Raw genomic sequence first — 25282 nt, 5'->3', positions numbered from 1 at the left:
AAAGTGGTGTCAGTATGGTTCTAACGAGGCAATCTTTCGAATAAACCAAACTTGTGTTTTCCCTTCATGGCTCCTTTAAAGGGCTGCGGAAGAGCTGTTCATACAAATTTTGTTGGGGGAATTCATAGTTTTCTTGACGCTGATTTCAAAAAACATTTATTTCTTGTGTAAATAAACCAAAAACACCCTTTCTCGCCAAAACAAACGACCCTGCCTGGAGGAGCGGTCAGAACCCTGGCTGCCTTTCGCGATTGGTCGGCGGTAGATGACGTCATGTCCGGAAGCGCCGGCGCTGCCGTGACCGCTCGGCCTGAAGAGCTCATGCTGTTCCCGTTCAGATAAGGGCAAGAAATTCCTCCGGGGAATGGGAGACGTACAAAATCTCTCCTTAGAATAGGAGAGCCTGAGGGATGCGGAAACGCAACTACAGTTGGCTCGCGGTGAGCTTTATAAAGGGGTTTTCCCCAACGACTCAAGGCCGACTTTGGTTTCTATAGGATGCAGGAAACTTGTGCAGATATTGGATCGTCGCTTTCTCTACCAGCGATTGTTACAGTTAGTAACACGATTTTTCAACACACCATCGTCCCCTTTCTCGCACGTGTATCCTTGTTTTTACATTCGGGCAGATAGTAATAGGCTGTGTGCAGCGGCCTGCGCCGATTTACGCGCGCAGGCAGCAGCGATGCGGTCGTCGCCGCCGTCGCGGCGTCACGCGGAGGTACAGATATGCTGGTGCCGGGTCGCTCCGTGGCCGGTCAGCGGGCGGAACGTTAGGCTTGACATTGCTGCACAAACGCATTTTAAGTGCAGAGAACTTTAGGCGCTCGTATTGTCGTCCTAGCTCGCTCGCTGGAACCAAGCATATCGCCACGGCGTTACGGTGTAGCCTGTCACGCTCCCTTCGCCGCGGCGTAACCCAGAGGCTTCGAAAGCCAAGCGGCTATGCCAGGATATACGTAGCGTGAGCTAAACTGGTTAATCTGAGCTTTCCTGGTTGTCTAGGATTAGCTGATTATCATGCTTACTGCTGCTTATAATCAAAATCCAATCCAATCCAACATAATCCTCGCGCTGGCGCAGCACGGCTCTCCAGGAGCTACACAAAACTGATCAACCTCGGCCAGTGTAGCCAATCTAATCAAATTCAATCCAAGTAACGCTGTTGTCAGTGCCGGATTAGGAAACTTTGGGGCCCGGGGCTACTGCGTCCTTGGGGACCTAATGATTATTATTATTATTATTATTATTGTTATTGATTGATTGATTGATATATTCCAGAGCTCTTTGTCTTTGTTGTCTAATGAATTGAAAACTGTTGTAGCTTAAGTGCCTTTATGTCATTTATGTGCCGTATTTCTGTTCCGTATTTATTTTATGCAAATCATCATCTTGCTTGTTTGTTTTTCACTTTTCCTGATTTTGTGTTGCTTGAATTTCTGTCGGTTTAAGTGTCAGTGCTTGTAACGCTGAACTTCGTTTTCCATTTTGAAACTTCCTAACATTTTGTTACAAAACATTTGTTTTATGTGTATAATCTATCTCCGTCATGTTCATTGAGTATTTGCTTGTGTATTTTCAATTTTTCACGTGCCTTCAACGTTTTGCTGGCCGGGTGTCATGGCTTCTAACACTAGGCTTCCTCTTTTTTTTTGCTGTTTTGCTTTCTGGGATCTCTGTAACTATTTTTACCTTATTGGTTCTTTCATATATATGGTTTTCTGTGTTGTGTTGTCTTGATTTTAGTTTGTTTCTATGAATGCTTGTATATGGTGTACCAGTACCAAGACCCTAGGGTTGTTCCTGGGCACCAAAAATAAAGGTTGATTGATTGATTGATTATTATTCCGCTTTAATATGGAAAATTTTCGAAGCCCATGTTATGCTCTCTGATCAGTGCTAAATTATACATAATTTTACGCTTTCCGGAAACTAATTTCTTGGCTTGACGTCTAGTATTATAGAACCGATTTTATAAGACGTAAAAGTTAGTATGGTTTGATTGCCGGTGCATCACCGATTCACATTTAATCGAAGCGCCGTGTCGGCCTCACACGCCATGGTACAGAAGAGCATCTTCTTACAAGAAGCATATTTTATTAAGCCTGTAAGGTTTTAGTTCTATTGTAAAGTTCTCCACCTGCATATACGGGAGGGCTCAAAGTCCGCGTAGGCAGCTGCCACTCACAGACATCTGCCAAACAGTTAGCCGCCACGGCTTACGGGCCAAAGTCCTGTATAGGTTACCCGCGCAGACGCGAAAGCACGCGGCGCTTAGAGCACGCGCCGCCTTTGAAGGAGGTTGGGGGCAACATTTGCGTTGGTTGGTAAAGGGAGGGGGGGGGGGGGGGCGCTCAGACGTGTCGCGCAACGCAACCTTCCTATCGCAGCACGATTGGCACAAAGACGATAAGCAGAAAAATGTCGCTTTTTGGGCTGGGGAGTGGTTCGCTTCGTGCGTGGGTTTGCGCATGGCCGTCGAATTTTCCGCGGCGATGAACTGCTGTTGCGCAGCTGTGATGGTCAGTCGGCAAGCCGTTACACATCCCCTTTGGGTTGGAGGGCGACAGGTGAGCACGAGAGATGGCATCAGACAACAGTTTAATAGGGATAGAATGTCTCTGCTCACTCCCGCGCTGCTGCTCCCGTCGGTGCCGCGCAACAGTTCCAGCAGTCAGTAGTTCGTTGTCGATCGGGCGGGTCGTTCTTCGGTCGTAACTGCCAGTGGAAACACGCTGAAGCTTCTCGTCTTGATTCGGGGTCTACGACGAGTCCTCAACAGGTTTGCCGCATCCACTGTTTTCCCGCGCTCCTTCGGGGGTTCCTCTCCTCCTGCCGCCGCGCTCAAGCGGGACCAGATGTGCGGGCCGCCCTTTGGTCCGCGCCGTCCGCCGGCTCATTCCAAAAAGAAAAGCACCCACGGGGACAAACAGCTTACCGTCCCCGAGTCGCGGCGGATGTGCGTTTTCAAGACGGCATTGGAGGGGCTGCATGCACGATGCGTTTTTAAGTGGACACAGCTTTCGTCATCCCGAAAGGAAACAGGCGTTGTTATTGCTTTGTTTGGCGTCCACGCCTGAGCTCTTCACACCACCTAGGCCTGCTGATTCCCCAGCTCGAAGGGAGCCGCTAGGGTCGGGCTGGCCCGGCGGCGTCTGCGTCCACACGGAGTGGGGCCTAGAGACTGGAGTCGCGCGGATTGTTGCTCAGACAGCCTGCAGAGGCTACAGCACAGAGGCGCGGGCTGAAGCCGAACGACCCAACGAGTGGCCTACACAACCTTTGAACATTTAAATAACCATATATACGCTGACCATTCAGCGAGAAATATCTAATCGATATCAATGACGTTGGTGTGATTCAACTAATCCACTACAGCTTTATTGAACGGGTCGTAATCGCAATGAACTTCCTTGTCAAGCGCTATACATTGAAATTTCCAGCAAAAACTGTGTATGAGCCCGTAGGGCAGTGCTTGAGTTGTCAATAATTACATATAACGCCCCTCAGGCTTAAACAATTTACACTGTCCTTCGGACATTATTTCATCATTCGCATGCCTGACCCTTTTTTATACCGAAACGTGCGTGCGCCGAAACGTCCGCGTACTATAGATGTCCTTGTACCGAAACGACCTGTGCCGAAAAAGACTGGAGCAGAGCTCGGGGCCTTTTTAGTGGCTTCTTAGTCCCGGTCAAGCTTGTACCCACGATTTTTAGTCCAAGACGTCTTCTCATAAACCTCGGGAAAACAAGGAAGAGGAGTAGGAATAACTACATTAAATTGAAATGGACTCGAAGGTTGTCAACAATAACGTGAGGGGCCCCTCATTCTTCCCCACCTGTCAAGAGTTAGTCAGCTTCGGTGGGAAGGTAGGGTTGAAGCTCGTACATTCAGCTTTCAATGCAGGCACCGAGCACACTCAAGATATTTTTTTTTTCATATGATCGATCGGGGCCCCTGACAGCTGGGGGCCCGGGGCTACAGCCCCCGTAGCCCCCCCGTTAATCCGGCCCTGACTGTTGTTCGCGGCGTACCCCAGAGGCTTCGAAAACCAAGCGGTTTATATAGTCATAAACGTTCGAAACTCGTGAAAAGCTGGCGCTTGTCATACATCTTCCCGTTGTTTAGTGCAGAGAAAACTATAGATACATTTGAAGAAAAATATATGTAATTAACTGGCAGCGCCCGCGTTCCCTTAGTCAAGGACGCCCGTTGGGTTGGTTTTTACGATAGTAAACGCAAAATGTAGCAGTGCAACGCCGGCACGTGCGGGGAGGAAAGCACAAAGAGAACAGAACTCCCGCTGGCGCAGTTTCAGGCACGGGGGCGCGTGATCACTGCGAAGGCGGGAAAATTGAATTGCATGGGGTGGTAGCAGTAAGCGGATAACGGCGGTACAGCCCATTAAATCACTGCTCTGCACTTCCGACAGCTTTCACACTGAGTGGAACGGCTTTAATTTCTTTAGAATAAGGAAACCGAGCGTTGCCCCCCCCCCCCCCCCCCCCCCTCCACAAAGTTAGGGTAACCCAAACGCAACACGTGCGCGTGCAACGAATTTTGGAAGAGAGTCTTCCCCAACAGCTCGATGTTGGGAACTTTGGGGCTTTGTATCGAGGCAGATATTTGGTCACTGCTATCTCTTCAGTTGCGAATGACAATCCTTGAAACAGTTTTTCACCACACTATCATCCCCTTTCTCGCATGTGGAACTTCATTTTCGCGTTGATTGCCATTTTAGCGATCGGCGACGAGGAGGCGAAGGAGGAGGGAAAGCGTTTGTATTTTTTAGTGGTTGGGCGGCACTCAACTGAGGTCTTGTGCCACGTGCTACAGTTCCCGACGGGGTAAGCAGGGGTGGTACCTTTGGTCCAGGGCTCCAACGGCCTCTGCTAGGTGCAGCTGCTTTGCGTGCTCGCTGAAAGACCGATCTGTTGTTGTTGTGTTTGCGTTTATTTATTAGCCTCAAGGCTTAGTCTTCAAGGCGTCTGCTGTGAAGACCGATCTGCTCTTAACAGCAATCGCTGACCAGCAGGGCTTCCCATTGCTCCGTATTAGCGTTTCTAATTTTGGAGTCAGCCGTTGTGCTTTGGCATCCCCATGTGGTGTGGCAGACGGTGTGTTTTTTTATGGCACAATGGGCATGCGTCTGCATATCTAGTCGAATAAATTTTGCTCAGTACGTTTAGGTTTGGGAGCGTGCCTGTCTGCAGCTTTCTCCAGTCAGTGGCTTAGCGTACAAGACGGCGCTAAGGCTACCGATATGCACGTTAACAGAAAGGCTACTGGCCGTAAGGGTCCATAGCACATTTCAAGAACAAAGAAACCCAAATCAAGGCCCAGACTGAGAAGCTGGTGCAGACCCAGACGGGAAGGACGTTCCTGCACCAGCTTGGTTACACCACCGAACAGGGAGGTTACACGGAACAAATCAGCGTTCGGTGCTGTGTTCATTCATCGCCTCCTGTATTTTTACCATGGAGCCCGAGGAGAGGAGAATGCTGCGTCAGAGGAGGTTGGCTTGCCGAAGCTGTGCCGCCTGACGTCATGCTCCCTCCTAACATTTTTCTTCCTCCATGATTTTTACAGCCCCTCGCCGCATCGCGTGCGTGCAGGTGCAGTTGCCGCCGTCGACCAGCCTTCGCGGCCGGTCGCCGTAGAGATGTGCAGGCTTCGCATCGCGGCACAAATTTGATCACCGCTTTCAAAATCACCTCCAATGACAATCGCTAGCACAATTTTTCACCACACTATCATCCACTCTCTCGCGACGAGCGACGAGCGTTTGCTACTGCGGCCTGCTCGGTTCGAGCCGCTTCGTGGCCGTACGGGCATGCACGGCCGGCGTATGTGCGGAGCGCTTCCGCGCGCAGAAAACGCTTCATGCTTTCCAACTTGCTTGATTTCTTGTTCACGATGCGCGAAATCTACATACTTAGCTAAGCTGTTGTCATAGCGCACAATGTTGATAGGGAAAACGAGGAAGAAGTTTGAGAAACCCAGAGCGTTGCGGTTCCCCCAAATTTCCTAATCCCCGAATGGATCAGGAACCTAGGGCACCTCCGTATTTGTTTGAGCCGGTCGCTCGGGTAGGAAATCCCTGACATAGACAATGAGCGGTTTCACGGAACCTCTAAAAGCACAGTAGCATGAAAATCCACGCGGGAGCAACTCAAGACAATAAAACATTATCAAAGTTTAGATAATGAATATTCCGATCGTCTTGATATATTCCAGAGCTCTTTGTCTTTGTTCTCTAATGAATTGAACACTGTTGTAGCTTAAGTGCCTTTATGTCATTTATGTGCCGTATTTCTGTTCCGTATTTATTTTATGCAAATCATCATCTTGCTTGTTTGTTTTTCACTTTTCCTGATTTTGTGTTGCTTGAATTTCTGTCGCTTTAAGTGTCAGTGCTTGTAACGCTGAACTTCGTTTTTCCATTTTGAAACTTCCTAACATTTTGTTACAAAACCTTTGTTTTATGTGTATAATCTATCTCCGTCATGTGCATTGAGTATTTGCTTGTGTATTTTCAATTTTTCACGTGCCTTCAACGTTTTGCTGGCCGGGTGTCATGGCTTCTAACACTAGGCTTCCTTTTTTTTTTGCTGTTTTGCTGTTTTGCTTTCTGGGATCTCTGTAACTATTTTTATCTTATTGTTTCTTTCATATATATGGTTTTCTGTGTTGTGTTGTCTTGATTTTAGTTTGTTTTTATGAATGCTTGTATATGGTGTACCAGTACCAAGACCCTAGGGTTGTTCCTGGGCACCAAAAATAAAGGTTGATTGATTGATTGATTGATTGATTACACGCCTGCATAACTCGGAATTTCGGCCAGAAAGCTGGGAAACGGCGAAGCGGCGGCGCATGTCGCTGGCCGCTTTCCGAATATGATGTTACTTCCGGTTGCTGCCTCCCGGTTTCCCGCTCTTCCGGCGGGGCGAGAGTGAACAGGCAGTGGGCGAGGCGAGGGTCGACTTTATGGACGAATACCGCTGTCCCCATGCTAAAAATGTCGAAAGAGAGTTTACAGGCGTAAACTGGCCAACGTATTAATTGTGAAATATTCATTTTTATGCGATTTTAAAAGCACTTCACTAGCCCTTTAAAGGTACACTGAAGTGATTTGTAAACATTGCGGGATTACTAGCGCAAATTGTAGTCCGGAGTTTATAGGCCCTGTTTCGACCACTCTGTTCGCGTTTACGCGAATTTATTTAGTAGAAAAATCAATTCGAAAATGCTCTCCTCCTCTCTGCACCCTCACCCATTTTCTGTGGCGTTTCCGTGTGACGTCAGGAGGACATGGCTTGACTGAGCTACTGCACGGCTCGCCGACCTTCCGGCTGAGTCAGTCGGCCCAGCGTTTAGTCCGCCGGCCGCCGACATTTGAAACGAAGCCACGACACGTTTGTGAATGGAAGAATGTGCCTTTCTTAAGTTTGTTAGTTTGTACACTGTATCAAGCTGCAAGTGAAGGTCGCTCCACACAAGCGCTGCACAAGCGCACATGCGACGCTTCACTGACTGGTACGCTTGTAGGACTGGTACGCTGACTGGTACGCACCCGAATACAGCGGAAGAGAGGGAAAAAGGGTACGGGCAAACTTGCTTATTCAATCTCGCGTGCGCAGGAGCGCACTACCCTCTTCACTCAGTCTCAAACTATGTAATATCCTGTACATAAAGTCTGCCTTCGCTTTACTCGGCCCCAATGTTTGCCCCAACTCAGGACCAACGGACGCCATCACCGGTCGCGCTACAATATCCGCAACGCTCCCCAATTTCGGGGGTCTCAACTCCGAACGGCCAAAGTGCAGATATGATTCTCACAGTTTCGACTCGCTGCAGCTTATTCAGCCGAAGCAAGAGGTTACCTGATACACGAAGCACTGCACAATGTCGACGAAGTGCACGGGCAAGTACTGCAGCAGCGCGTTCACGAAGCGTTCCGCGGCGTAGGAGCAGGCGTAGCTGGGCTGGGGCAGGCGGTCGTTGACGGCCCTGCAGGTGCAGGCGGCGATGACGTCGTCGGGGCCCACGAACCAACGCGAGCTGCGCTGGTTCCAGAGGTTGCGGAAGGAGTTGGTGTAGCGCAGCGAGTAGTCGTCGAACACCTCGCGGCTGGTGCAGCGCAGCACCTCCTTCACGGCGGTGCCCGCCGAGTGCAGCGCGCTCAGGGGCGTCCTGCGGAGATGCGCGGTATAAGATATATACCTGCAGGTACAGCAGCTTGACTGGACTAAGCGGACGCTTACATCTTTCAGCCGCCCTTGCACGCATCACAGCCCACTCGTCCACCTTGCCGTTTGCGTGCGTCGATGCAGCGCGAGTGGGAAGCTCTGGGTGACGATTTTCATGAGTCCATGTCTTCAAGTGACCCGCCGCTCCACGACGAACGACACAACCGACGCAGGGAGCGGCTTCCCTGGTTACCTTAAGCCACCGCCTCCAACAATCGCGGTGTGTTATCTATTTGAGGCCATTTTGGTCGCATTGTCGCACCACTTGGGACGCCAAATAAAATATAACAGATTTGCCGTTTAAGACCACTCGCAATGGGTGGTGCAGGATGATGGAACAAGCATCGGAGAGACTAAACGGGAGGGAAAAGCGGTATGGGTCGCTACAAAGTTACGAATGCACCACCGTACCATCAGCTGTCGCCAGGAAAGGGTAAATGACCGAATAAACTCAAAATACGGGGAAAAAAAATGGAGAAACAAAAAAGAGACGACATCAACGAAAAAAAAACGATTTTTTTTCGTTTCAACTGAAATACCTGTAGCTGAGCCATACTGGTTCAACGAGCACGACCTGAACCTTGAATTTGAACATCTCCCTCCGTAGGCAATCGGCGAGCGATATTAGGGCAGCGTTGACCACAGAGTGCACCCCAGCTCCGGGAATGGCGACCCTGCCTGCGAACAAAAAAATTGCATTTCATAGTAACATAACACTTGCATCACTGCAGTATTAGTAGAAAATACACAGGGTCGGTTATGTTATCGCTTACTTGAAGGCGAAAGCCTGAAGTCGACACATTAAAGGCAGACACAGGATTTACTTTGTTTCACGCCGTCTGTTTCACGTTCTGCAGTGATTCCCCAGGAGGAGCGCACCTGTATATGAACATGCTGCAGGCACACGTTGGCGCGATTGTACACGCGCACTTTTTCTAGTGGCGCTATTTTGATGTCCACCGTCGACATATCTTTGCTACTCTTCGGAGGTGACTTTTTTGGCAAACCCTTTAATTGATGTCCACACAAATTCTCTTTGCCATACACGTTTTCCCGTTTTAATTAGTTGGTTTAATTATCCGCCTTGATTAGACATCCAATTATTCACCATAATTAGTTGACTGAATTTACTAAGTCATCCCACATTTCGCAATTCCTCCGTCTGCGGTATTTTTCGTTCTGCCAAATTAAAAAAAAAAAGAAGCAAGTTTTTCGTGATGACTCTGAGCCACCGCCCGGAATGTCTTCGGGGGGGGGGGGGGGGGGGGGTAGCTTAAAACCTAACAGTCCTTGTTAGATGAGTTGCATTCCTTGTTCGCGTTAATCGAGAGCATTGTTTATCATATTCGTATACAGCTGCAAAATCTAGGAGTCGCATAACGCCAAGCTTACGACCCCGCTGAGAGAACCGAGGCGTGAGGGTTCGTACCCCGAAGCTGGTAACAGTGCCTGAACTATCAACGCAGAGCAATAACAACAACGAATGAAAAAAGGTTTCCGTCGCCTCTCGCACACCGTATACATAAGTAGATTTCTTAGACGTAGATTCCTGACACGCATCAGCAGTATGAGCTACGGAAACCTGAGCCTTCGGGTGATAAACACAAGCTTACTTCCTTTTTTCGTTTGCGAAAAGCCAGTTAACTTACCAGAAGGCCCGGCGCAGATGACTATTCTCGCGCGGTGTTCGCGTATGAGTGGGAGGAATCGGTTGATGAGCCTCGCCGTGGACACGACCGTCTGGTCCAGGGCACGCATCAGGAGTTTGTCGCTGATCCACTCGAGCTCGCCCAGTTCGCCGCAGCCCACGTTGCAGACGAGCGCGTGCAGCATCTCGCCTGACACGCAAGAGAGCGCCGCCGCGAGGCATGTTCGGAGCTTATCCTCGGGACTCGAAGATAGGCAATGCGCTTTTTCTGCCAACACTCGCTGGGTGACACACAAGCGACGAAACGTGCGTCGCTAGAACTGCATTTGCCAACGCTTATTTATCGCCGTTACTGGATTAACCCCTTGCGCTGGTTGCTAACTCTTTTGCGCATGAAGCGAATGTGGACAGCGTTTCTGGCAAAGGGCAAAAATGGCTTCCGCCTAGCTCGGCTAGGCCCGGTATGGCTAGCTCATGTTAGGTTAGGTTTTCCTCTTTCTCTCACAATCCCCATATTGCACATACTAACCCGGGCATTAAATCGATCGCGCACTTATAGGGCTGATCATGCAATCTGCTACAATCGCTGATAAATCCACTTGTCCACCGACAGCCGCCTGCTGCGTCGACCGTCCTGCAGGTGTAGATCGGCTTGCGACTGAGTCGAAGCGGAAACGTGAATACGAGTGCGCAAATCGGCAGGCTGAAGCGAGTGAAAGAACTTTGGCGAGCTGCGTGTTGGGAGAAGGATGCAGAAAAACGACAGCGACGAGCTTTAGAGGCGGCAATGGACGCTGACGGCTTCGGAAACTGACGAAACGGCGGTAGTGAGTGCTCGCAGTATGGAACGTTCGGCTAGTCATATAGTTCGGTTGGCAAACTGTGCTTCAGCTGCTTTCGCTTGCATAACCGGGCCTAGCCGAGCTAAAACGCAGCCATTTTTTTCTGCTAATTCTAGTTGATGGACCCTTTCGTCCTTATAGGAGAGTATACGGGGTATTTCAGCTTTTATTATATTCAATGTTGAACCATTTGCAATCCAAAATCCAAAATTTGCAATCCCTAAATCCAAAAACTGGAGCACTCGATCTCTAGGCAGTTCAAAGGTAAATCGCAGACCCTGACCACACTTTTTGAAAACCTTCAGCACATCAGAGCACATTCTGCAAGGGGACCTGTCCACCACCGCAAGGAAATCGTACAAGTACCATCGTACCATCAGGAAATCGTACACGTACCGGAACTCTTTCACAACAAGCCCCTCAAGGGTCTACGATTTACCTTTGAATTGCCTAGCGATCGAGTGCTTCAGTTTTTGGATTTACGGCTGGCTTTCAGAGAAGGGCACGTGTGCTACAAGCACTTTTAAGCTTTGAGTCGGCATACTCAAAAGTGCTGAAGCATGGCATTGTCCTCTCCTGCCTGAAGTCGGCCATGTCTAAATCCTGCCAGCATTCAATGGCCACCAGCGTCTTAGAGCAGGTGGAGAAGCTAACATAATCTGGGTACCCTGATCATGTAGTTTCCAGCGACAGTGAAAAAGCTGCTAAAGTGGGTAAAGTCTGACAAGGCCTAAATACAAAAAATAAACCCCAAAATAACTTCGCCGTGGTGCCCTATGTTTATAAGATGTCTCACGGAATAAAAAAAGGGGCAGGACAGTATGGCGTGAGCGCAGTGTTTTCGGCTCCAATACGTTGTGCAAAAAGGCAAAAACCGTCAGGGGACATGTGGTATTGATCACCAAAAGAAGTTCGTACCGTGCACCCTACGGGGGGCCGTTTATTCGATCCCACTTGCCTGTGGGAAATTATACATCGGCTAAACGGGAGGGTGTTTAAATGTCAGGCTTAAAGAACATATATATTTATAACTATTCAAAAAAAAAAAAAAAACGTGACCTGAGCCACTTGTCTTCCAACTGCCGCGCATGCATTCCTGATTGTCCCTGTGTTTGAGCGCACAGCCATCTTATGCCGACATAAGAACCAGCAAACGCGAGAAATTGTAGAATCCAGCCACATCATAAAAGCTCGTTCTGATTGCATCAGTCATCCGTCTATGGTCCTGCTTAGTCGAGAAGTCGGATACTTAGATGCGCATTGAGCGCGAATTCGGTGCCTCTTCTTGGGCATGCGTGTTGCCTGTTGAAGGTGGGAGGGGGGTCTTAATCCATGTGTGATGCGGTTCTCTTCGCTGTTTTTCGCCATTCGTGCGCCTCAAAGTTTGTTTTGTTGTTAAGGTTTTTTTTTTGTACGTGCGGCTGAGTGCGCCGAGAACTGTGGCGTATATGGGGCGTGACGATTGGGCGCTTGGGCATTTAAGGCTTTGATGTGTGCAATAATAACTAGTTGCGAGACTGCACTTGTGCTGTCTTCATGTGTTATTGTCCCCGTTAATTTGCGCGCGGTTTGTTTTTTGAGATGCATCATTACCAACTCGCCCAACTTTCAATCCGTGGGTATTGTTACGAATCAGCGCTCGAAGCTTCGGCGTTGCATTATGCGCGCGAGATACGCCGGATTCAGCCGAGTTTCATGCATCGCGGGAGAGTTCCATATGCAGCGGTGACGCGGGCTCATCAGGAGCACCATGTTGGGACAAGCACGTGCCTAGCTGCCGCGCGGCCACTCGCGGCCGGTGATTCACGATCGCTGCCGTTGCAAGAACCAGTACAAACTGGCTGCAGCAAACATAGAGTTTCTTAGTAAGTACACTAGAGAGGAAACTGCGCCTTGTAAGCCATGTCGTCATGGGGGTTCATGGGAAGACCCCCCTTTTTGGCTTGGGCTTGGCATGACAATTGGATTCTTAAGCAGTTTTTGGGATTTGCTTTCTTCACTATGCATTAACACGTTTACGAGTTACAAGGAAGCCGAAATCCTCCCTGTTCTATGGTAGCTGTGTTCGGTGAAACAGCAGGCAGTGCGTGATCGCACCTGACGTTGCTCATGCCGCAGTCGAAGGACGCATGATTGAGCGGGTAATATGCCGCCCCGAAATTTGTAGCCGACGAAAAGAAGAAACAAAAGGTACTTCGACGAAGAGAAGATACGACCCCGGGGATACGACAGAGACGGGCGCTTTTATGCGCCCTATCTTGTCATCATGCACGACTGTTTAACGCCACATTTTCTTTTTTCTTGTTAAACTAGTTGGCGGTCAGTGCACCGGTTCACCACGAAGGCAACGTTTTAATAGGCACGCACAAAAGACTTTCTAAACTCTTCAAGCAACTTATTATTTGCAATAATGGTAAAATGAATAAAATCAGAGTCTCTAATGAGTTTCTCCCCCAAATATTAACCTTGTTGGTAACTACAACCTTGGCCTGCAGAATAGCAGGCACAACCGCTTCGGCAAAAATATATGCTTTACTTCCTTTTTCCTTAGTCTTAAAACAGCCTGTTTTTATTGTCCACTTACATAATTGCACACTATTCTTAGCGTTTTTTGGCACTTTGTTTAAATTTGCGGTCACTAAAACGTTTCAATCCAAGCCAATGATGAAATTTAGGCGAGCGCATGACCTAATGGCGGCCCATGACGACACAGACGGCCTTGATGTTAGCCGCATAGACGCTAGCGCCAGATTCCTCTCTAGTGTATATTGTAAGAAACTCTATGCCAGCAAAGGCGTGTTCGAACACGCCTTGTGCGAACAGAGACCGTCCAGTGGACCCACATTTTCCCCCACCCCACTCTCCGGCACAGCGTTCACCGGCTTGTGGGGGACGCATCACGGGACCGGTAGAAGGTATTTTGTGTACGTGTACTTTTGGTGTCGTGCGCAACACGCTGAACGCCTATCAAGGTTCGGAATACTGGGTATTTATACTCGCGCGATCTGAAGCAGTGCGTCTTCGGGATACGTGGAGAACGTTGCTCTGCCCGCTGGAGTTGCCATGTTTTAAGAAAGCCAGTGAACTGCTACCTGTTCAATCGCTTTTCTCTACTCGCCATGCAATAAACAAGTTTGAATTTGGCTCCTCGTCATCCGAACAGAGGCAACTATCCTGCAAACCACACGCCAACCACGCTACCTGGAGATGACGGAGGGTCGTACTTGTATGCTTTCGTCTATGCAACAGAATGTAACAGTGTACTATCATTGTACGATCAGAGTACGATACGCACGAAACAAAATATCCTGGGGCACGTAACTCTCAGGTCACCATAACGTGATGTAAAAATACCGGGGGTATTGTAAGGGCATTGCGGGAAAGCAGACTTACTGTATTCATACATCGGCAGTGTTAGGGGCCGATTCCCTTGAGTGGGTATATGTCCGAACGCATCGATAATTGTAATTTTCACACCCTCACTTTTGAAATTCGTACGAAAAGAAAAATCTCGGGGGAAGAGCATTGCACAACACATGCGGTAAAAATTTTTACCGCAGGAAATTTATGCCAGTCAAACGAAACGAAAAAAAAAAAATGCTAGCATTTGATGTCAGAAGCGCGTTCGGAAAACAATGTCTGCACTCCTTCGTTTGCATTTTAGGTGTTCGTTTTAACATACTACGACATTGGAATTCAAGATGTTTAGCAGGATCCGCGCATTACAAAAATTTGATATTTCTTCTTTGCCAACGGAATTATTAAAAATTGCACAGAAATTACGAGAATTGTCTGCTGATGCGTACGCATTCCCACGCCGCTTCTCTTCAATTTGAGTTTTCTTTTAATAGCTAGATTTGGCTAAGAGTAGCGCAACTTGGTCTTGGCTACCTTTAGGTTACATTGGGTAACTTTCGGGCCGCGTATTTCCGAACGCTTCGCTGTCGAGTAACACGTGTGATATCACTTCACGCGATGTAGAACGTTAACATAGGCTGCGCTCCAAAGCTAAACTGACCTAAGGGATACCGAATGACCATTAATTAAGAACACAACGCCAATAATCGGCCTTAAAAAAACGTTTTTGGAATAAAAATGAGAGGAAAAAATGGTTAGGCCCGCAGGGTCCACAACCAAGGCCATTGGCGCCAGTACCTAGAACTCTACTTGGAGGCCACAGGAGCCGAATGACGGGGTCGTTTTAGTATGGGGTCAATAGCATTGTTAGGATCGGCCAACACAGGAATTCCTCGCAAGCCCTAGAGCAAAGTGTGCGTGGATGAATCACCCAGAGGCACGAGGAGGCAAGAAACCCTGGCGCCAGCGGCGGCGGCGGTTTCAAGTGGCGGCTTCTATATCCTCGGTTCACCGGACGCTGCGGGCCACTTCTTTTCTTCATACACGTATGAAAGAAGGGTCCACCGAAAGGAAGCTGCAGTTTCAAGTGCCCAAGCTCTTCGGTTTCCAACCGTCGGCGAGAGCAGGATGTCGCTCGTCTTCACGTGCTGGGAGCCGAGTTGAAATTCCGTTGATTCCGTTCTCACGGGGCCTCCAAAATGAAGACTTGCGCAAAGTGGTGCAACTCCGGCACAAGACACGATCCATGACGTGGATATTCCCCCTTTCCATCGACACGAGTGGTCCGTGTGCATCAGCCACGCCTCAGGTCGTGGGCGGTACATCAAGTGTCGTCCACTGCCCACATGATTGGACAACCTGTGTGAAGTTAAATTCCCTAGCCAAGGATCTGGGGAATACGAACTCTTATTAAACGACTGTATTCGTGTTATTCTTGTTCTCCTGTCTCGACTGTCATCATGTAGAATAAACCTCCTGTACAGATTCCTCCTAAGCAGTCATCTCGAGTCTCTAGTCCGACACCATGGCGAGCCGGGACCTTCGGGCCTGAATGTGTCAGACTACCCAAGGGCCCCTCATCTCTAACAGCATAAATAGCACGTGAAGTTGCATCACATGTAACGGGAGGGAGGGGGAGGGGAGGCGCTAGGCAGGGATGTGTTCGCAAATACGTTTCCGGACCGCACAGGATAGTTTTCCTTTTTTTTTTGGTGATTAGTTTTTTTTTCGCTGAGTTTTTCCCCCAATGATGTGCATCTACCCTATTACAGCGATTAACTGTGCAGATAGAGAACGCTACACGGTTGGTGCTCTGGGGTACCTGACCAAGAATCCATGCGCACGCATTAATAAGTAAATATGATGTTAGGTCCATGGCATACCCCACAAACAGGACACAGCGGCCTTCACAAAAACAGATCCCACTGAGGTGTATAACTCACCTTCCTGAAGGAGGCGTTCGGAGACGTCCTGAAAGGCGTCGTTTACAGAGGACTCACTCGTGGGCTGAAGTTCGACAATGTCCGCCCGGTACTTGGGGTCGCTCAGGTGCTGCGCCATCTCGCCGCCGACGTCTGCGCTGCCGGCGAACACGTGGTAGCCGCAGTGGGACAGCTGGCAGGCGGTCAGGAAGCCGTGCTCGCTGTCGCTGCCTGTGCGAGTGAAATGGACTCTGCGAGCGATATTTTTTCTCCATCTTCTTTGTTTGCCAGCACTAAAAAATTCTTAGTACCACGCAAAAGAACTAAGAGACGGGCTTTTTTCCTCGTGCCCTCATTGGCGTTATTGACTGCTGGTTTTGGTTATTCTATTAACATATATAAAGGAGCGATGAAACTTGGAAGATGGTGGGCAGAGAAGAGCCAGAACATTAAACGATGGAGCTGCCTCAGTTGCGTGCGAAAAACCATTGTTACACTTTTCGCAAGGCTAACAAGTTTGTATGGTAGGGACACTCCGGGCTGCCTTGCTTCAGAGAAATGACACACACTTCTCACCATTTATGGGCGATACGTTTCAGGAGCACAGGCTTCTTCGTACCTCGAGTGCACATGCCTTCCCATCCAGCATGTCTGACGTCGTACCGGCAGCAGAAAACGAAGTTTTTTTGGAGGGCTTCCGGACTATAATCGGTATTCAATGACGTGGATTGCATGCAGGCAACCATGTGTGCGCCGCCATATCTGTGGCCAAGCGTCTGTTGCTAGGCGACGTTGTGCGCACGGTCCGCAGATCAGGCACCCCTCTTCTCCTCCATGCCACCGGGTGAGTGCGCCGTCAATCGTTACGTCGGGCCCCGCGGGATGGCAGCACTTGTCCATGCTAAGCACAACTGTGAAACACATGACTATTTCACGTTACAAACTCTACCTCACCGAACGCGAAGTAGTGTCTCGAGTTCAATGCGAGTGCGAATAATAACATCTCTGTTGACGCCACCGTTTAACATAGGATTGAAACTGAGGAGATGACGCACGCCGGTGTTTTTTTCTCGTGCGGGCGCAGTGGCCCAAGCCGCGCCGTCTGTGGCGCATCGGCCATGTCTGTGGCGGTTTCCAGTGTTGCCAAGCGAAGAAATTGACCACTAAACTTTTCAACGAATACCACCTATTGAGGGCACTAAACGAACATAAAATACGCTGCAACAATGGCCATTCAAAGAACTAATGCATGAGTTAGAAACTGTGACTTATGTTAGTTGCAGTAACCGCTTCGTGGAGACTCATTTAAGCAAAAAACGGGCAGTGTTACATAAAAATGAGAACAGCGACGTTAACTTTACTGCAAAATTTATAGTACTATACTTCAGTCAGGTGCCATTTCTGTTTAGATATACAATTTCTGTTTAGGCAAAGACAATCGCAACACTCAAATCTAGGTTTCACGTGTAAACCCTAGTTACACGGGCATCTTAACGGCCGTTAACGATAATGGCAGTTGGCGGCCTTTAGGCGGAGTTGCACGGCAGCGCGAGCGCCGTTGGAAACAACGGCGATCGGCGCCAACGAGGTCACCGGTCTCCGTTCTGCCGGTTTCCCTCCGTTCTGTCGGCACATATATAAGATGGATGTTCTAAGCAACAACGTCTCCCCGTTGAAGGCGAGTGCGCTGCCGCAAAAACGCTTCGTGTGGACACTATCGCTGACGCATGTGCTAATGAACTAGGACAGTGGTGCTGCGGTTAGTACAAGCGATGGACTGTGAATTGGGACGCTTTACCACGTCGAAACCACAACAAACGCGGCCATTTGCAATGCCATGGATCTGATTGGGTCAGCTATAGTTATCCAGTACTGTTGCAAAAAAAGTGTTAAAAGTAAAACAAAAAGTGCACTGCGCAGCGTGAAACGCAGAAAAAAATCACAATTTCTTGTAGTACGCGAAGTAAAATTAAGAGTCACGTGATAAATCATCCGAATGGAACTGAACATGGGAGCTGCCGTGTGGCGCAGCCACTATCGTTTATTTCCCACGGCCGTTGCAAATGCCTGTGTAACAGAGGTATTATAATAAGCTTCAAACTCCCGCGCTACCTGTGGCCGTATTGCGGGAATCGTGCGGGCGGTTCAGTCTGAATCACCCTAAAGAGCTGCTAGATTGCGTTTTTTTTTTCCGTTACGACATAAATCAGACCTAGCCACTCTTACAAGTCCAGCTCACTCCTTTGGTCCCCACGAGTTCCAACCGAAATCGCTCCCTCCCTGCGCGCAAAGAGGCAAGAAGCAGAAGCTATAATAGGTACAGCACTAGAAGGAACGCAAGAGCTCAAACCTGCGACGAGAACTGCCCGCCCCTGTGGAGGAACCTTGTGGCGGGCGCTGTGGAGGTTCTTGAGGTAGACGCTGATCCACCAGCCGAACAGTACGGTTGCGACCAGAATGGCGAACTGCCGCAACAGCGCCTGAGGCACGACTTCGCTTTGTAGCACCACGAAAATGCATGCCGCTACGAGTAGGTAGTACTTGAAGACGTGCATGTGTGCCCTGTGAGGCAAACGCAGCAGAGCCTCGAACCTTGCGAGCGCCTTGAGCGGGGCAAGAATGGTTCGATGATGCGCGCGCCGCGTCGGCTATTGGTGGTGGTGGTGGTGGCCCGAAAAATGGCGCATACCCACTTAGGGGATTGGCCAAGAAGAGTTATGTTTTCATTACAATCAATCATGCGAGGCAAAATAATGGAGCAGAAGAAAGAATTTGGTCTAGGTTAATGAGAGAGAGAGAGAGAGAGAGAGAGAGAGAGAGAGAGAGAGAGAGAGAGAGAGAGAGAGAGAGAGAGAGAGAGAGAGAGAGAGAGAGAGAGAGAGAGAGAGAACACGAAAAAAAAAACAGAGAGAAGAGTAGGAAAATTATAGTAAAAGTCAGCCTAATCGGAATGTTTTTAACACAGCAGACGAGCTGTCTCCGAAATGAAGGAGTGGATGGCGTTGCACACGTCCCTATGGAATCGGCCCAGCCTAGTCCCCCCAAAGGACAAAAGCACCGGCACAGTCAAAGGCAGTCCAAGACGTAGCAGGGAAATCTTTAGCAGGCTTCTCCGATGGTTAGAAAATCTGCGGCAAAAAAGAAAGAAACGCTCTTCGGATTCCATTTCTTGGCAAAAGTGGCACAAAGGGGAGGTTATCAGATTTGCCCTGTATAAATACCGATTAAGTGGTGGCACACCACAACGAAAAGAAGTTAGCAATACTTCGCACAAGCGAGTTTGGAATAAACTTCTCTCCCAGCGGTACCTGAGGTGTTCAAGTTCAGGAGAAGTGTTCAGGCCATGGTCGGAGGCATCTTGATTGAACAGGTATCGGCGATAACGTGCCAACAACACGCAAGAAAACGGGGGAAGAACCTCGACGATCGGTAAAGCCAAAGCTGTTTTAGCTAATATGTCAGCGGTTTCATTGAGGGTTAACCCACAGTGGCCGGGCAGCCAAACGAGCCGAATCTCCCGCACGTGAGTGGGGACGCAGGGATAAAAAGTTTTGAGAATAGGATGTAAAGTTCCTGAGGAGAGAGCCATGCACACGGACAAGGAGTCGGTGAGTAACATCACGGAAGAATTCGCCGGATCAAGTTTCAGGATTGCAAAGAGTAGAGCTAGAAAAATTCTGCATAAAAAAATGGGGATAAAGTCTGGTAATCGCAATGAAAAAGACCAGTTCAATCTAGGGGAGAAAATGCCCACCCCAACCTTTTTGTCTTTTTTCGAAGCGTCAGTTGCAATGACCACGTGGGATGGGTATTCGGACTGGTGAGCCAGGATTAATGTTATTGAGTATGTTAGGCGGGAGAAGCTTAGCGTTTTTGGGGGAAATATTATCCAATGAAATCCTTACTACTGTGGATGGTTACTGCAAGACGGGAACTGAAAGGAGGGTGGTGTTTAATGGAGTAAGCAACGAATTGGCAAAAATGACCTGTGGGCGCCGGAGACGAGACCAATATATACCAAAAAAGGACCTTGCATGCTGGAGGAAAACAGCCTGTGGTCTGGCCAGCGGGGACTCAAAGAACTTTGCGAATGCATTAACGGTTAGGTATTTGAACCTGGAGTTCAGCGTTAGGACTCCGGCTTCTAAGTACAACACCCTAATCGGGACGTAAGCGGGCAGGCGTAAGCAAGAGCGCAATGCTTGACGTTCAAGCTTCACCAAAGGCAAGAGCTTATAGGTCGCAGAGCCAGAGAACAAAACGCACCCAAATTCTAAGACTGGGCGAACATACATGCGGTAGATCATCAAGAGTGTATGTGCTCTCAGACCTGATCGCTTGTGGCTAAGACCCCTCAAAAGAGCGACAGCGCGGGAGCCTTTCACTGCAATGTGCTCAATGTGGAGACGCCAATTCAATTGGTGGTGGTGGTGGTGGCCCATAAAGTGGCACATACCCACTCAGGGGGATTGGCGAAGAAGAGTGTTTTTTTAAAACTAAAAAACCAGATAGGCAAAAAGGTGCAGTCGAAGAAAGAATTTAGAATATAGGTTGAAGACAGAAATAGAACAAGAAAGAGGAGCGAGAGAGCCTGATCAGAATCATTTTAACAAGGCAGACGAGCCGTCTCTGAAATGAAGGAATGAATGGCTCGACAGACATCCCTATGGCAGTGGCCTAGCTGCGTGCCTCCAAACGACAAAAGCACTGGCAAGGTTAGTGGCATTCCAAGACGCCGCAGGGGAGCCTCCAGCAGCCTTCTCCGGTGATGCGAGAATCGGCGGCAAAAAAGGAAAAAATGCTCATCCGATTCAATTTCATGGCAGAAGTGGCACAAGGGTGAGGTTGCTAGATCTGCCCGGTATAGATACCTGTTAAGTGGGGGAACACCACAGCGAAACGAAGTCAGCGAAACTTCGCACGAGCGAGTTTGGCAGAGGCTTCTTTTCCACCGAAACCTGAGGTGTTCGAGTTCCGGAGAGGTGTGCAGCCCGTGATCGGACACGTCCTGGGCCAACAGGTATTGTCGATAACGGGCTAGCAACACGCAAGCAAACGGGGGAAGCACCTCCGCAATAGGTAACGACAATGCCATTTTCACTAATGTATCCGCGGCTTAATTAAGGGCTAATCCACAGTGGCCAGGCAGCCAGACAAGCCTAATTGCCCGCACATACGTGGGAACGAAGGAGTAAAAAGTTTTAAGCATGGGACTGACAGTTTCTGAAGAAAGGACCATGCACACGGAAAGGGAATCCGTGAGTATCATCACTGAAGATTGAGCCGAATCGAGTTTCAGAACAGCAAGAGGAATAGCCAGAAATTCTGCATAAAATATGGGAATATAATCTGGTAGACACAATGGAAAAGACCAATTCAATGCCGGAGAGAAGATACCCACCCCAACTTTCTCATTTTTTCCAGAGGCGTCGGTTGCAATAACCACGTGCGATGGGTATTCAGACTGGTGAGCCAGGAGAATGTTTTTAATTAAGTTGGTTGGAAGCAAAATGTTATCAAAAGAAACCTCCACTACTGTGGGTTGAGACTGCAAGACGGGAACTGATAGGAGCGTGGAGTTTAATGGATGAACTAAAGAATTGGCAAAAATGACCTGCGGGCGCCGAATGCGAGACCAATTAGAGCCGAAAAACGCAAATGCGTGTTGGACAAACACAGCCTGTGATCTGGCCAGCGGTGACTCTAGGAACTTTGCAAATGCATTGATGGTGAGATATTTAAACCTGAAATTCAGCGTTGGGACTCCGGCCTCCAAGTATAATACCCGAATCGGGACGTAACCGGGTAGGCCTAAGCAGCAACGCAAAGCTTGTCGTTCCAGCTTCACCAAAGGCATGAGCTTGGCGGGCCAGCTCGTGCGGTTCCAGTTTCTTTCTCTTCTCCTCCATTGGGGAGCGGCCCCCGTGTGCCGATCAGCCGATTCGCAAGCCTGACCCACGGCCACCGTCGCCATGGACGGGCTGCACAGGCGTCGTTTGTGTGTCAAAGTGGCAGGGCGAAGCCACGACTACAGGGCCGACGGCCAGACACGCCTCCCCATGCAGGGAAGACCTGCTCCCGTGACCACTCCCACCGCCGAACATGACTTGAGAACGGAACTTTAGGTACAAAAAAATCAACGTTTGAGGCGCCTGTAACCAGCACTGAAAAGTGTCGCTTAGGAATTTACAAGCGTCAAAAACTGTGCTTTAGAAATATATAGGTTCAATTCGTATTTACTTCAGCTGCGCATTTTCGGACAAATTCTTCACTAGCAATGAAAGCAGCGGACAAATCTTGTGCTGTGGGAGAGAGAGAGAGAAAGAGAGATGACTTTATTTGATGCCTGAGAGGGGTTCTGAAGGGTAGACGACTTGGACGGTCTCCCTCCCTCAGCTATCAGCCAGGATTCCTTGGGTCCTCGCGGCGGCTTCGGCCATCCTGACTGCTGTCAGTTGTGCCTCCGGTGTGGAGCTGAGCAGAACAGTCGCCCATTGTTCTGCAGTCGTAATTTTGTAGCTTCTAAGTGTATCTACATCGGATTTGCTATTATAGCCATTCGTATTTTGCTGTTGCATAAAGTGCAGAGGGTTGAGTAAAGGTCTGGGTAGCAGCGGTTGAGGGAAACAGGGCTCGGAAAAGTGTTCGTCTGGGAAAGTAATTTTATTTCTTTCTTGAAATAAGCCCCACAAGAGCCGCCAGTTAGGAAGTTTACGTGGAATGTGGGTGATTCGCCACCAAAAGAAAGCCTTAAAGCAATTAAAACCCAGCTATGGCAATGTTTTACGGATTTATTATATATATATATATATATATATATATATATATATATATATATATATATATATATATATATATATATATATATATATATATATATATATATATATATATATATATATATATATATATATATATATATATATATATATATATATATATATATATATAGTAGCGAAGACGGCAGGATATTCCCCAACAACGCTCGGTGTTTAGCTCTCCAGAGCACAAATAAACCCCTTTAGAATTTGCTGGAAAGTGCGGACTCCTTGTACCACCCCTGGAACTTCGCAGCCGGAAGATCCATACCTACGGCCATGCCTGACCCTGCCGTGGTTCCTCCGGCCCCAACCATCATCTGTTCTGGCGCGCTCCGCCAACGGGATCCTGCCAGGTTCAGCGGAACGGATGACCAGGATGCCTAGGACTGGTTGTCATCCTACGAACGCGTGAGCATACACAAGAAAAACGTGGACTTTTATTTAAATCTACTCGCCTAGACGTGGTTTCATAACGACACCTGGTCCGAGTTCAAGACGCGCTTCTTGGGAGCTTTTGGCAGTCCCGCTGTGCGGAAACTGCCCGCAGAGCAACGCTTGCGCACCCGACCGCAGCAAACTGGTGAAACTTTTCCCAGTTACATCGAGAACGTTCTGGACCTATGAAGGCGTGTCGATCCATCCATGGCCGAAGCTGATAAAATCAAGCACGTCATGAAAGGTTGGGATGATCTTGGCGAGAGACCCACGTTCAATTGCCGACGCAGTAAACCTCTGCCAGAGTTTCGACGAGCTTCGCAGACAGTGAAGCTTCAAGCGGCGGCCTTCAGCGCCTGAAGACATGTACTATAGCGAGTTTGATATGTGACCCCGAAAGCCCTTCCTTCTTGTCGCGCATAAAGGAACTTGTCCGTGAGGAAGTCGCTCGTCAGCTTTATCCTACTCAGACTCCGTCCCCGGTTCTGCCGACACTCAGGAGCGTGCTTCAGGAGCAAGTAGCTGAAACCCTGCCGCGTACTGCCGTTGTAGATCCCCATCACATGACTGCTATAACCGTGCCGATAACGCATGCAGAAACTGTCACCAGGTCACCCCCGGCGCCCGTTATGACGTGTTCTGACACCATGGGAGTCTCTCCACGTCAGGTCGCACCATCATATCAGCGCCCGGTACCACCGATGACCCCATTTCTTCCAGTTCGGCCTCTTCCCCAGTTTAACAATGGCTGGCGAACGTGGGACAACCTCCCAGTTTGTTTCTTTGCCGTTATGCCGGACATATGTCGCCGCCGTAACCGCCAGTGATCGCTATTCTCCGACCGCCGACTTATGGTTTGTCCAACCGGCCGCCTGTCCCACACGACGTCTCTGACGGATATTACATAAGTCTCTCACCTGCTGACCACCGCGCTTCTCGTAATCGTCGCTCGTTGTCTCCACGTCGCCGCTCCATTTCTCCGATGCGCCGACGGCAACCCGCTTCCCAAGAAGAAAACTAGCAAACGCAGTTCCCGAGGCAAGAACTGTGTTACGATCGAACTGTCCAAGGCCTCGTTTTTCTCCCGTGAACGTCATTGACGTATTAGTCAAAGGCAGACGTACACAGGCGTTAGTGGATACGAGCGCTGCTGTGTCAGTGATTAGTGAAGATTTTTGTCGCATGCTCAGAAAAGTGATGACGTCGTTGCGTAGCTTCTCGCTGTGTACTGCGAGCGCGCAACACATTCAAGCGTTGGCGGCGTGCACAGCTCGTGTCACCATCCAAGGAATCTGGAATCGTGTACATAATCGAACTTGTCGCGCTTCCTTCGTGTTCCCATGACGTTATTCTGGGCTGGGGCTTCCTCGCCCGACACAATGCCGTCATTGACTGAGGCGTGCGTAGGTTGAATTTACTCCACCCTGTGACGCGTACAGTGACAATACGACCACCGCTAAACTTGTCAGCGAGGACGCTGCGATTCCGCCGCAGTTCTCCGTTTCCGTGCTTCTGGGCTGTGCTTCTCAAACTGACGCCACTTTGCTTTTCATGCGATCTGTGCTCCTCAGCCGCCGTAGGCGCCTTCCACTGCCATCAGTTCTCAACCCAGGCTGGTGCCAGCCGCATGTTGGTAACCAATTTGTACTCACATTCGTTATCTTTGCTGCAAGGTGAAAGGCTCGGTTGGATTGAACCTGTTGATCCGAATGCCGTAGTTGACGGGCCCGATGATCCAACTCACCTTGTTATTCTGGTGTTGAACCCAATGTCAGTAGAAGACGTATCCCACTCCGACATATTTAGTAAGGCCATCGACGACGACCTCACCCCAACCCAACAGCTAAACTGCTGGCACTTGTTCAACAATTTCACCCCTCTTTTGACTGCATGAAAGCCTCGCTCAGCCAAAAATCAGCAGTGGAACACACCATAGACGCTGGCTCACACCCACCGCTACAACGACCCTATCGTGTTTCACCAAAGAGCGTCGCACTATTGACGT

The 25282-nt window shown here is 49.2% G+C and overlaps 1 protein-coding gene across 1 annotated transcript in view; it reads right to left on the bottom strand.

The window, feature by feature from the left end:
- LOC144168661 (uncharacterized) overlaps positions 1 to 25077 on the bottom strand; it is a 52030-nt gene extending 26953 nt beyond the window's left edge. The window contains exons 1-5 of the mRNA XM_077697604.1: positions 25022 to 25077; positions 18372 to 18583; positions 16043 to 16252; positions 9902 to 10090; positions 7887 to 8281 (exon numbers count right to left, since the gene is read on the bottom strand). Coding sequence (XP_077553730.1) covers positions 7887 to 8281; positions 9902 to 10090; positions 16043 to 16252; positions 18372 to 18583; positions 25022 to 25077 — 1062 coding nt within the window. The remainder of the gene's footprint in view (positions 1 to 7886; positions 8282 to 9901; positions 10091 to 16042; positions 16253 to 18371; positions 18584 to 25021) is intronic.
- Between the last annotated feature and the right edge of the window lie 205 nt (positions 25078 to 25282).

The sequence above is a fragment of the Haemaphysalis longicornis genome, unplaced genomic scaffold, assembly GCF_048455015.1.
Source record: "Haemaphysalis longicornis isolate Haplotype H1 unplaced genomic scaffold, Haemaphysalis longicornis Haplotype H1 scaffold_2, whole genome shotgun sequence".
Lineage (NCBI taxonomy): Eukaryota > Metazoa > Arthropoda > Arachnida > Ixodida > Ixodidae > Haemaphysalis > Haemaphysalis longicornis.
This window is presented reverse-complemented; position numbering and strand designations above follow the sequence as displayed.